The following is a 13065-nucleotide window of genomic DNA, read 5'->3' as shown; positions in this document are numbered from 1 at the left end:
TTTTATTTTCTGTAAATCATTTTAAATTAGTGTTAAATTGTTATAAATTCATGATTTTTCATGTTCTGCATGAAAAATCATGGATTGAGAGACTTCGATTTCGAGATTTGGAGGGGATGGGCCGAGTTGCGAAAAATTGAAAAAAAAAAAATCAAAATTTCCCAATTTCTCACAAATCGTTTGCAATCTTTGTGTTCAAACATCATATCAAACATGTCTGTAACCTAATCTAGTGATTCTTCTTTTGCTTTGGAATGTATTGCTTGTGTTTCCACACGTCTTCTTACATTTATAAATTATATGAATAGACATTGAATATACTTGCATCAATTCAGTTCGACAACGCATAGATTTGGACCCCATACAAAGAAAACCTATTATGTGTACTTTTTTTTTTTTTGGTAATGTTTTGATTTATAAGTGTGTATTGATGTCTTTTTTAACAATCACTGAAGTTTCATCGAAAAATTCAACCAATTTCCTAATGTTTCCCCATGTTTCCCACAACAACGATACATTACACGATGCAACCGATATATCACCTGCGATAACCGATACGTATCCGTATCCCAAGAATGCGATACATAACGCGATACTAATATTTCGAACACTGGTTGGGTCCCGTCAAGTTAGGAGTTCCAAGGCTATTCAGTGGTGGATCTCTCTAGGGAGTTGGGGAGGAAATTTTTTGGGTTAAAGTTGGAGCTTCTCTTGTATTGGAGTCCTCTTTTTTTTTTTTTTTTTTCCTTGTATCTTTTGTGTCCTTTTGGCTGTTTTTTTGCCATATATTTTGGCTTGCGTTGCGTGATGAGAGGGTCACTAGGTGCACTAGTATTGTTCTTTGCTTCTTTTTTAACAAAAATGTTGTCTTTCAAAAAGGAAACAAAAAAGAGAAGCGTATATATTTTGTAATTCGAAAGGTCTTGCCTTAGGGTGGCTAGTGGAGAGAGAATTTCTAGTTGGCTGAATTTTGATGAAGTCAGCTGATAATATAAGACCGGTGGACATTGGAGTGGTGTAGAATTGGTGACATTCTCCTCACCCAGTCTGCCCAGTTTGGAAAGATTGTAATGGAGTGGAGACATGTGCTCTCTTGGAACGCCTCGTTTTTTTATTTAAACTCCCTAACTCATGAAATGTTGTGGGCGGTTAAGAGTTCTGGTCCTTGGATGTCTTTTGTTTTACTGGGATATTCCATTTAGATATCCATCCTGAGGGCAACGAAGTGACTAATTCTGCAGTTAAAGTTAGGGGTGGCTATGGGTCTAGTTCACATCAGGTCAGGGTCTGGCTGAGCCAAGCCGTTCACTGACGGGCCCAGAATCTGAGCCTGACCCATGATTTGTAATGAGATGGTCAGTTTCGAGCTGTGACGAGGTTCTTAAGCTCAAGCCTGGTCCAACCTGTCCTGTCTTAGTGGTTAAGGGCTCGAAGCAAAAACCTTTGCTAGGTTTGTCTTTCATCATGATTTGCCCATCGTGTACTAGTGGAGTGCTACCTGTTTTTGTGATTCTCTAAGTACACAGCCATACATCATGATGGCGTCATAGCCCTGCTCCAATTATTTAGGATCTGCTTTATGAATACTGTTTTGCTAAGAAATCCTAATGCCCTATCCTTTGTAGGTGAACAAGTTTCCATTTTACTTCTCACCGCCTCGATCTAAGCCCTTTATGTCTTCCTCTCGTTCTTTTTCAGTCACTTCAACACCTAATCAAAATCCCCTTCCTAACCGGAGTCATCTCTGTTCCCTTTTCTTTTTTAAAGGAAGATAACATATTCATTAAAGCCAGACCGGCTTTACAAAAGAAAGGCGAACGGGTGACCCTCTCATCACTCCCGCTTGGCGCAAGCAAACAAAAAGAAAATACAAGCCCCAGATCCACAAATCCTCAAAAAACCTGGAAGATGAGCCCAACATGAGAGTCTCCCAATCCCTCACAAGCGTCTAAAATGAGATACCTGAAAACTCCAGTCAGACTAATGCCCACTCGGCAGCAAGGGTAGAAACAGATGGAATCCAAAGGGACTGTTTTGCCTTAAAAGATTCTAGCGTTCCTTTCTATCCAAATCCCCTGAAATACATCGAAACGGATCAGCTTCCGTAAAACTTTGCCATGATTAGAAAACGGGCTGCTGCCCAACCTGTAATATTGTTGAGCACAAAACCATGCGTAACCACTTGATTTCAATAAGTTGCCAAACATGAGACCAAACTGCCCGAGCTACCGAACAACGGATGAAAAGATGGTCCCCACGACTCTTCATTATTCTTGCACATGATACTCCTGTTGAACATCATTGTTGCACATGATCGAACCATCTCAAAATGCTTTTTTTTTCCCTTTTTCTTTTCTCGTGGAGGGACTACTCATAGGCTGCTTTAGATGACTGCATTCTTAATTTTATCATTACTAGTCTTACCACACATCTATCTCAATATCCTCATCTTTGCAGCAATCCTTCTCCACACATGTTGCTTTCTAACTTGCTTTATGGCTCATATAGACTAGCTGCTCGAATAATTGTCATGGGGGGTGTTCATGATCTAGTGCAAACATTTTCACCATAATTGTAGTGCAAATGAGTTGTGGGGAATCACATTGACCTCACCATTCACCTTAACCCTTTTGAATAATAGAGCTAAACAAATCACATTGAGGAATCTCTTGACGATTGATTTTAATTTTTAACAAAAGCATCACTTCTAGAATAGTTCTTACTAAAGTTGCATTCCAAATACTGTCTTGGTTCTACCAAAAATTTTCCCTCTCTTTGACACTACCCTTCCTCCAAACTGTCAATTTGGCATTTGCCCCTATATAGTGTTGCAACCCTGTAGCCTTATCGACCAACACCATGTCAATAGCAAACAACACATACCAAGGGACCTCATCCTTGAAGTGATTAGTTCATCTATAACAAGATCTGTGAATTTTCATTTGTATGTATGTGTTGTGGTTTGACTTGCCTATTTGGGACATGCTTGCAAGCGGGGTCAATGTTTGGCGGTCAGCTGGTTGTCAAACCTTTGCCAAGAGACCGATGAGACCGATGATAATGCTAACCCCGGATAGCTGGGACAAGGCCATGGTGAGATGGCAAACAAAGACACACACACACACACACACACCCCCTAGCCATTTCATCACTACATGGTGACTATTAGTAAATGATGTCACAAGTACTTGTCTGACTCATCCTTCTCATAGTGACGGTAGGTGGGCTTCACAAGTGATCTGCTCAGATTATCAGGCTACATTGAGTGATCCTATCAGATTGGCGGGCCACATGATCCATCTACCATCCCAATTCAAACCACATGGCTAAGATAGAGCCTAAACCTCAAACCCCAGCCACCCAATCATCCATTTCTCTTAACTGCACCCAGTCCTACAAAATTCCAATACATAATCCCAAAACCACAGTCCGGGGTTGATTTCGTGTCCAATTCCTTGACCATAGCTTCTATTCAACCCTACACCCAAGACTGTGACCTGTCCATCCAGTTATCATTGTTGTTGTTGTTGTTGTTGTTTATTTATTTATTTTTTTTTTAATTTTTAACACACGCATTCATACCCCACGCACTCACACCACAGTGGGATTTCACCACAATGGGTACTCGAACCCATGACCGCGTGTTGAAACTCTTGTGAGTCCACCACCGAGGCATGAGCAAGGACCCTTCTTCTTGTTGTTATTTTATTTGGATGATGACAGAATTTCATTAAATCTTGAAAAGATGCGAAAAAGCATGGAACTCTAGTAGTGACCCTTATGTTGCTAGAAAGTACCACATTCTCATCCTCAGCCCATGACCATTTTTTTAATGGGTAAGTTCTGCTTTTATTATAGGGAAAAGGTAAACTAAAACCAAATCCAATTCACTGCGGCCCCAAAGATCCTTAACTGTAACCTATAAAAAAAGGATGCATGTAAATACACCCAGTGTTCAAAGTATCGGTATCGCTACAAGTTTCGCTAGTTGGCGATACGGAAACAATATCAATATTGCCGATAATATCGTTGATAATCGGAAATGCGGGGAAACATAGAAAAAATGGTAGAATTTTCATTGAAACTTCACGAGATGTTAAAATACATATATTTGCATATTTAGGAATAAAAAATTTGCAAAAATAAAAATAAAAATGTATACACAATAAGTTTCCATTTAATGGAGGCTTAAAAGTATGTGTCGTTATAAAAGCAATCTAACCATCCCATCCATCCCATCTAACCATCCAACCATCCATCAAACCTTCCATCCAAACATCCATTGATATTGTAGAATATCGACAATTCACGATATTTTGTCAAGAGATCATCAACAATTGGAAAGGAAACGAAAGATTGTGGTCTTGATATCGCGCGTGTTGCAATAACGATAATATCGAGATATTATCAATATTAGCAACAACAAATTGAACATTGCATACAACCATGTGCTTGTAAAAAAGTTTGAAATATAATTTTTTTAATAAACAATTTTTTTGTGATATCTCTACGTTGGTGATATTATTAAAATATCGCTGATACACTTGTCATACAAGCGTCTCCTAGAATTTACATAGTCGAAAATATTGGTGGTATCGATACATCAGCAATACAACCCCCATATGGAATTTACTCAATTGAAAATATTGGCAATATCGATACGTTGGCGTTACTTAGCAATACATTGTTGATACATGGAATTTCTAATACTATCGGTGTCGCCACCAGTGTTATAGGTATTGCCAAGCTAAAGATAACGATGATAGCATAGATAATTCGAAGAATGAATACACCCACACACCATCAAATCCTATCTGTAGGAAAAATGAAACACCTGCTCGACAACTACAAGGGGCTTACTCCAGTGGTACCAATACCATCGTAAGCTTGCGGTGGTACCAGGCAGACGTGGGGCTCACATGATGCATTTACACCATCCAACCTGTCTATCAGATGCATCACCTCAGAAAACGTCTAGGACCCAAAACTCAGCCTGATCCAAAATTAAAGCGGGCTAGACCGGCGTGAATTTTGCTCTGATCCTTCTTCCGTGGGCATTCGTTCTCAGTAAGCTTCTTATGCCGTGGCCCATCTGAGTATTGGATCGGGCTGATTTTTGGTTTGGGCTTCTTTTTCTTGTTTTTTGTTTTTGTGAGGTGTGATGCATCTAATGGACGGGTTCGATTCTGTGAACACATTATTGGGCCTTACATCTGCCCAGTACCACCATAAACCCATGGTGGTACCAGTACCACTGGAGTGCACCTCCTACTGCAACACCATGTCAACATGTCCTTTTTTTTCTTTTTGTATTCATGGATCTTTTCAACGGTTGATTTTCTATATAAATTGAATTGGGCTTATGTGTTTTATCCCTTTTCCAGGAGAAGGCTGTTACAATCCAACAGCCTCCCCACGATGCTTTGAATTTCACCCAAGAACTACTGAGTGCTACTTCTTTCGCCCGGCAGTTGAGCGATCAAATGACACTAGCCAAGGCTTATGTGATCCTTGCAAAGGAGCACAACAATCTCCAACTTGCTTGGGAGCTCAGCTCACAGATTCGGAGCTGCCAGCTCTTGCTGTCGAAAGCAGCCATGAGAGGCGCACCCATCACAGTATCTGATGCGGAGCCTGTAGTTCGGAGATTGTCTTTGCTAATCTACAAGGCCCAGGATGCTCACTATGACATAGCGACCACCATAATTACTCTAAAGACCCATATTCAAGCCCTTGAAGAACGTGCGAGCGCAGCAACAGCACAGACTGTTGCATTTGGGCAGTTTGCCACTGAAGCAGTGCCCAAGAGCCTTCACTGTCTGAATATCAAAATGACGGTTGACTGGCTTAGAAACCCAGCTCTACAAGAACTTGCAGAGGAGCAGCGAAATTCGCTCCGGCTGGTGGACAACAACCTCTATCATTTTTGTATATTCTCAGATAATGTGCTAGCGATTTCCGCCGTGGTAAATTCTACCGTCTCGAATGCCGACCACCCAAAGCAGCTCGTCTTCCACGTGGTCACAGACGGTGTGAATTACCGAGCGATGCAGGCTTGGTTCTTCGCGAACGATTTCAAAGGGTCAACGATAGAAGTGCAGAACGTGGAGGATTTTGCTTGGTTGAATTCCTCCTACTCACCCGTGATGAAGCAGCTCCGAGATGCCGACACACAGGAATACTACTTCACGGGTTCTCAAGATCCGAAGAGTGAAGTGAAATTCCGCAATCCAAAGTACATCTCTTTGCTTAATCACTTGCGTTTTTACATCCCAGAATTGTATCCCATGCTGGAGAAGGTGGTGTTTCTTGACGACGATGTGATCGTCCAGAAGGATCTGACACCTCTCTTCTCCTTGGAATTGCATGGAAATGTGAATGGAGCTGTCGAGACGTGCCTTGAGGCGTTTCACCGCTACTACAAGTACCTTAATTTCTCCAGTGCAATCATCAGCTCCAAGTTTGATCCCCAAGCCTGCGGATGGGCGTTTGGGATGAACGTCTTCGACCTCATAGCGTGGAAGAAGGCTAATGTGACAGCCCGGTATCACTACTGGCAGGAACAAAATGCCGACAGGATGCTCTGGAAGCTGGGGACCCTTCCTCCAGGCCTTCTCTCATTTTACGGGTTGACCGAGCCGCTCGACCGGAGATGGCACGTGATGGGGTTGGGCTATGACTCCAACATCGATGATCGGCTGATCGAGAGTGCGGCTGTCGTGCACTATAATGGGAATATGAAGCCATGGCTGAAGCTGGCCATCGGCAGGTATAAGCCCCTGTGGGAGCGGTATGTTAACCATACACACCCGTTTCTGTTAGATTGCATCCGGCGTTGAAACATGTACTTGTCCGTATTGTTTCGGTGAGATCATAATGCACAAATGCCCTATCGGGGTTATCTCATTCTTACAGAATTGGAAGCAGAAGTTTCCGCTCATTTAGGGCTATTTATTTTTTCTTTTTAAATCTTTTTTTTTTTTTTTCAATACATGAGAAAGCATGAATGTAGTAATAGGGTGGGATTTGGGTGGGGATTCTTTTGGTGGAAGAAATTTTTGTAATAATGTGCTTTGTTGGATTACATGTATTTTGGACTGAATTATTTTTCTTGTAATTCAACCAGGTAATCTGGTGATAAGTGTAAAACAGGTGTTACTAGGCCCTGTCTTTTTTTTGGGGTCTTCACTCAAAAATATTGGGGGTGCTTAGCAATTTGTGTAACTTGTGTGTACCCTTGTCTGACGATTTTTTTATTTTTATTTTTATTTTTATTTTTTTTTAATTTTTAAGTGAGGATTCTTAGTAAACCCTCAAATGTGTTTTTCTTTTGAGGTGTAAAAACTTATGGCTTATGGTAGTAATTATTGACGGCTGGATTTGCACATACTCTCGTGTCAACTTTTTGAGAACTCATCGCACGTCAGATGTTTCCAACATCTGAACGGTCCACGTGATGCAGCACCCCATGAAACCTCTAGAGTCCTACTTTTACTTTGATCCAAACTATGGTTGGCCATGACAAAAGAAGACAGTTTCCTCCCTTGTTTTGGATCTCTTTGCTATGGCCCACTAGAGTTTTAGATCTGGGTGAAAATTGGTCCCTGAGGTTTCATGGGATGCCGCATCAAATGGGCCCTTCGGATTAGACGCCCATGACGTGTGTGCAAAGGTGCGCAGGTGAGCACGGGTGTCTCTCTCTCTCTCTATATATATAGAGAGAGAGATTTTTTCGTATGATCGATGAAAAGTAGTTGTTTGTTTGGGTGGGCCCCATTGTAGCATTAATGTGAAATCCACCCAATCATTAGGTGAGTCACTGCATGTTAGACCCCATGCAAAAAAGACTACCCCCATCCTTGGTTCACGTGAACCACACAATTGAAAAAAGTGTACATAGAAAGCTTACCCTCTAAACTCTTTCTCTTGGTGTGGCCCACTTGAATTAAATATGAGCCTGATTTTTGGGTACAAGGCCTAACATTTAGTGGGTCAGCTAATGGTTGGAGTAGATTTTATGTTCTCATCATGGTGGACTTTGTATAAATCAAGATTGGACGTCTCTCCCAACTTTTTCAATTGGTATGACCCACTTAAATCATTGATTAGCTTGTTAGAGTAGATGACATGCATGAAAAATATCTCATGGATCCACCCTGTAAGGCAACTCGTGATCCATGAGATATCCCGGTGTCCTTAGATAATCTTGTTCCAATTGTACACAGTTATAATTAGCCTCACAATATTCAGTTATCATGCATATCTTATAACAGCCCTCCAAATCAGTGGCTGATTGTTCTCTTCTCAAGTTATTAATAGAAACCGTGCACCTCCATGAGATGCATCGGATTACATCTCAATCTATCTTGGTATCAAAGCTATTACGAGTGCATCCACCATGTCAAGCACTTCATCTTCCTCCTTGTCGCCATCTGTTTCTAACATCACTCACTTCCTCAACATCAAACTTGACAAATGTAATTTTTTAGTATAACGTTCCCAGTTCCTTCCCATACTAAAACTCCATGATCTTGAAGGCCTTATCGATGTCACCTCTCCATGTCCAGACCATTTCCTCCCTCCAACCTTCCCATACTAAAACTCTATGATCTTGAAGGCCTTATCGATGGCACCTCTCCATGTCCAGACCATTTCCTCCCTCCAATAGAGAAGGATACCTTTCCTATCCTCAATCCTAACTACACCAGATGGATCAAAATGGACCAAATGCTCCTTTGCTGGCTCATCTTCTCCCTCACTGAACCGGTCATGGCCCATGTTGTCGGCCTCACCACATCTTGTAATGTGTGGTGTGCTTTGGAGAGGATCTTTGCATCATCCTCCCGAGCTCGCGTACAACAACTCAAGTATCAGTTGCACACTGTCAAAATGGGTGCTACACCTATGTCTGAATACATCCATTCTGTCAAGTCTATTGTGGACAACCTCGCTGCCGTGGCAAATCCCGTCACCGACTCCGACCTCGTGTCCACCCTCCTCAGTGGCCTGTCTCCTGAATATGACTCGTTCGTCACCTCTGTCAACACACGAGTCGACCCTATTTCCTCTGAAGAACTAATCGGCCTCATGCTTAGTCAGGAGCTACATCGTGGACGCACCCTCCCTAACCCTGAGTCCACTAGCCTCATCTCTCCTGCACCTGCAGTTCACACTGCTTCATGGGCTTCGAGGTTCTTCTCTGCCCCGCCTTCGTCTTCCTTCCGTGAGCATGGTCGAGGACGAGGTCGGGATCACGGTCGTGGGCGTGGACGGTACTCGTCTCTACATCCGACCTTGGGTGGCCCCCAACATCAGACAACTGGTGGTCGCCCGCAATGCCAAATCTGCAACCGGTTCGACCATTATGCCAACCACTGCTACAACCGCTATGATGAAGTCACCCCGCCTTCCAACCCGACTGCTCTCATGCACTCGGTCGGTAGTAGTAGCTCCTCCGATCCTAACTGGTATGTTGACTTTGGTGCCACACATCACCTAACTGCTGATATCGTGAACTTGACAATTCTGACTGAGTATCATGGCCCTGATAAGATTCGCATGGGTAACAGGACAGGTCTGTCTATCCATTCTACTAGTTATTCTATTCTGAGTTCTCCATCTTCCTCCTTTGCGTTACATAACCTCTTGTTCGTTCCCAATATCACTAAGAATCTTTTCTCTGTTAGTCGTTTCACTGTTGATAATAAAGTTTTACTTGAATTTCATCATGACTTTTGTCTTGTCAAGGATCTCTCCACCCGGAAAACTCTGCTGTGAGGACACCTTAAGAATGGTCTGTATGCCTTCTCTCTGGGGGAAAAGAGTCTTGCTGCTTCTCCTCAGGCTCTTCTTGGTGAACGTGTCTCTTCCTCGGTGTGGCACGAGCGCCTTGGTCATCCCACCAGTCGCATTGTCTCCAGTCTACTCTCTCAGCATAAGCTTCTCTCTCTTCTTGATCGTGGGGGTCCTTCGGTTTGTGCTGCCTGTCAGCAAGGGAAGAGCCATCATCTACCTTTTTCCTCTTCATCTTCGGTTGCTACTGCTCCTCTAGAACTTATTCATTCAGATCACTAGAGTCCGTCTCATGTACCTTCTGTAAGTGGTTATCGCTACTACGTTAGCTTTGTTGATCACTACAGCAAATATGTTTGGCTTTACCCATTAATGAATAAAAGCGAGACTTTTTCAGTTTTTTTCACTTTCAAAATTTATATTAAAAAATTCTTAGGTCATTCAATAAAGATCTTGCAGACCGATAGTGGTGGTGAATTCCTAAAATTAAAATCATTTCTTTCTTCTCATGGTATTGTTCATCGTGTTTCTTGCCCACACACTAGTGCCCAAAATGGAACTATGGAACGGAAGCATCGCCATCTCGTTGAGACTGGCTTGACCCTCCTCGCTCGGTCCCATGTACCTTTGTCTTATTGGCCATATGCTTTTCAGACTGCATCTTTCCTTATCAACCGAATGCCAACCATGGTCCTACACAACCTTTCCCCTTTCCAAAAATTATTTCAGAAATCACCTGATTACCTCTCCTTGAGGGTGTTTGGCTGTGCTTGCTACCCTCATCTTCGCCCCTACAATCCACATAAATTTGACTTCCACTCTGTGCAATGTGTCCTCTTAGGGTACTCCGCATCCCACAAAGGTTACCAATGCTTACATATCCCCACTGGGCGTGTGTACATCTCCGGGGATGTTGTCTTTGATGAATGCACCTTCCCATTCCTCGGCCTCACGCCTAACCTCTCTTCTCCAGTCTCCGTCCCAATTACCAATTCTAATTTCCATTGGTCCCCTGCCTGTTCCAGACTCCTTTATGTCTACTACACCGGTGCCCTCTATCGGTCTAGTAGATCCCTGTGTCTCTTCTCCACCTTCGCACCAGTCCCTCCCTAGTACTTCTATCACTAGTTCATCCACTCTATCTCCTGATCCCCCTTCCGATACTACTCCCTCCTTGGTATCTCCCTTCCCTGTGGTTCCTACTAATCCACCTCTCATCCGAAATCATCCAATGGTCACCAGGACTCAGAATAACACAAGAACACCTAAAGTCTGGCTTGCGACCTAGTACCCACTGCCCACTTGTCTCATGACTGATTTGCACGCCTCGCCCGTCGAACCCACCTGTTTCACACAAGCAAATTGTGATCCTCGGTGGTGTCAGGCCATGGACACAGAGATTAATGCTCTACTCCAGAATGGTACTTGGTCTCTTGTTCCCTACCATTATGATATGAACCTCGTTGGTTGCAAGTGGGTCTTCAAGTTGAAACACAACCAGGATGGTTCGGTGGACAGGTACAAGGCGCGTCTTGTGGCCAAGGGGTTTCACCAAAAACCGGGACTTGACTATGGAGAAACGTTCAGCCTTGTCATCAAACCAACCACCGTCCGAACTGTCTGCAGCCTTGCCGTGTCCAAAGGATGGACCTTGTGCCAACTCGATGTTAATAATGCTTTTCTACAGAGCTTTCTTGTAGAGACCGTTTATATGGCACAACCTTCAGGGTTTGTTGACCCGACTCGGCCCAACCATGTCTGCTGACTCCATCGCAGCATCTATGGCCTCAAACAGGCCCCGCGGGCCTGGTTCTCTCGTCTTAGTAGTTACTTGGTTCGCATGGGCTTCGTGGGATCCAAGTCCGATACTTCTCTATTTATCTAACGGTCTGGGTCCAATCCCAACTGGTTCTCATCTATGTGGACGACAGCATCATCACAGGGGATAACTCCGACTCGGTCGATCATCTTATTAGGGATCTTGGCCTAGAGTTTTTCCTAAAAGACTTGGACCCACTTCACTATTTCTTGGGAGTCGAGTGTCACCGTACTCCGGATGGTATGTTCTTATATCAGCAAAAGTATATTCGCAATTTCTTACCCAAACTCAAGATGGATGGTGTGAAGCCTGTCAACTTTCTCATGGTCACGTCCTGCAAGCTATCAAAGTTTGGAGGTACTTCCTTGTCCGATCATTTCCTCTTTTGAAGTACTGTTGGGGCCCTCCAATACCTCAGTTTCACTCGACCAGACATTGCCTTCTCCGTCAATAAGGTCGCCTAGTTCATGCAATCTCCTACAGAGGATCACTGGTACTCGGTCAAGAGGATTCTCCATTATCTCAAATCTACTATTACACATGGTCTCTATTTCTCCACTCAGTCCACATTAGGTCTTACAACCTTACTGATGCAGACTGGGCCGGATCTATTGATGATCGAAAATCCACTAATGGGTATTGTGTTTTTCTTGGCAAAAATCTTATCTCCTGGAGTTCGAAGAAACAATTTACGGTGGCACGATCCAGCACCGAGGCTGAATACCGGAGAGTTGCCAATGTAGGCGCCAAAGTTCTCTGGCTTCAGTCTCTCCTTTGTGAGTTAGGACTCCCCCTATTTACTCCTATAGTGCTTTGTGATAACTTTGGAGCAACTTATCTATCGGTCAATCTGGTATGTCACACTCGGTCGAAACATGTTGAGGTCAACGTTCATTTTGTCCGTGATCATGTGGCCAATGGAGCCTTTAATGTCCTGTTCGTCTCCACTGAAGACCAACTTGCTGATGTACTCACTAAACTGTTAAGTTCTGCTTGTTTCTCTCTTCTCAAGTCCAAGCTCTCGGTTCTTTCAGAACTGTTACACTTGCGGGGGGGTGCTAGAGTAGATGACATGCATGAAAAATATCTCATGGATCCACCCCGTAAGGCAACTCGTGATCCATGAGATATCCTGGTGTCCTTAGATAATCTTGCTCCAATTGTACACAGTTATAATTAACCTCACAATATTCAGTTACCATGTATATCTTGTAACAGCCCTCCAAATCAGTGGTTGATTGTTCTCTTCTCAAGTTATTAATAGAAACCATGCACCTCCATGCATCGGATTACATCTCAATCTATCTTAGCTTGATTTTTTTTATTTTTTTTTTCTCTGAGGACATTATTCATGTAATGATCCCAGTGGATCTCTTTAACGTATCATGGTGGACCTTTTAAAAAAATGAAAGGTGAACGTCCATCAAACCATTCAAACCATTGTTGGTTTCCAT

At 43.1% G+C, this 13065-nt stretch overlaps 1 protein-coding gene across 1 annotated transcript in view; it reads left to right on the top strand.

The window, feature by feature from the left end:
- LOC131228583 (hexosyltransferase GAUT11) overlaps positions 1 to 7256 on the top strand; it is a 40348-nt gene extending 33092 nt beyond the window's left edge. Inside the window, exon 2 of the mRNA XM_058224339.1 lies at positions 5385 to 7256. Coding sequence (XP_058080322.1) covers positions 5385 to 6839 — 1455 coding nt within the window. The 3' untranslated portion in view covers positions 6840 to 7256. The remainder of the gene's footprint in view (positions 1 to 5384) is intronic.
- Positions 7257 to 13065: the final 5809 nt, after the last annotated feature.

The sequence above is a fragment of the Magnolia sinica genome, chromosome 16 (assembly GCF_029962835.1).
Source record: "Magnolia sinica isolate HGM2019 chromosome 16, MsV1, whole genome shotgun sequence".
Taxonomy (NCBI): Eukaryota; Viridiplantae; Streptophyta; class Magnoliopsida; order Magnoliales; family Magnoliaceae; genus Magnolia; species Magnolia sinica.
This window is presented reverse-complemented; position numbering and strand designations above follow the sequence as displayed.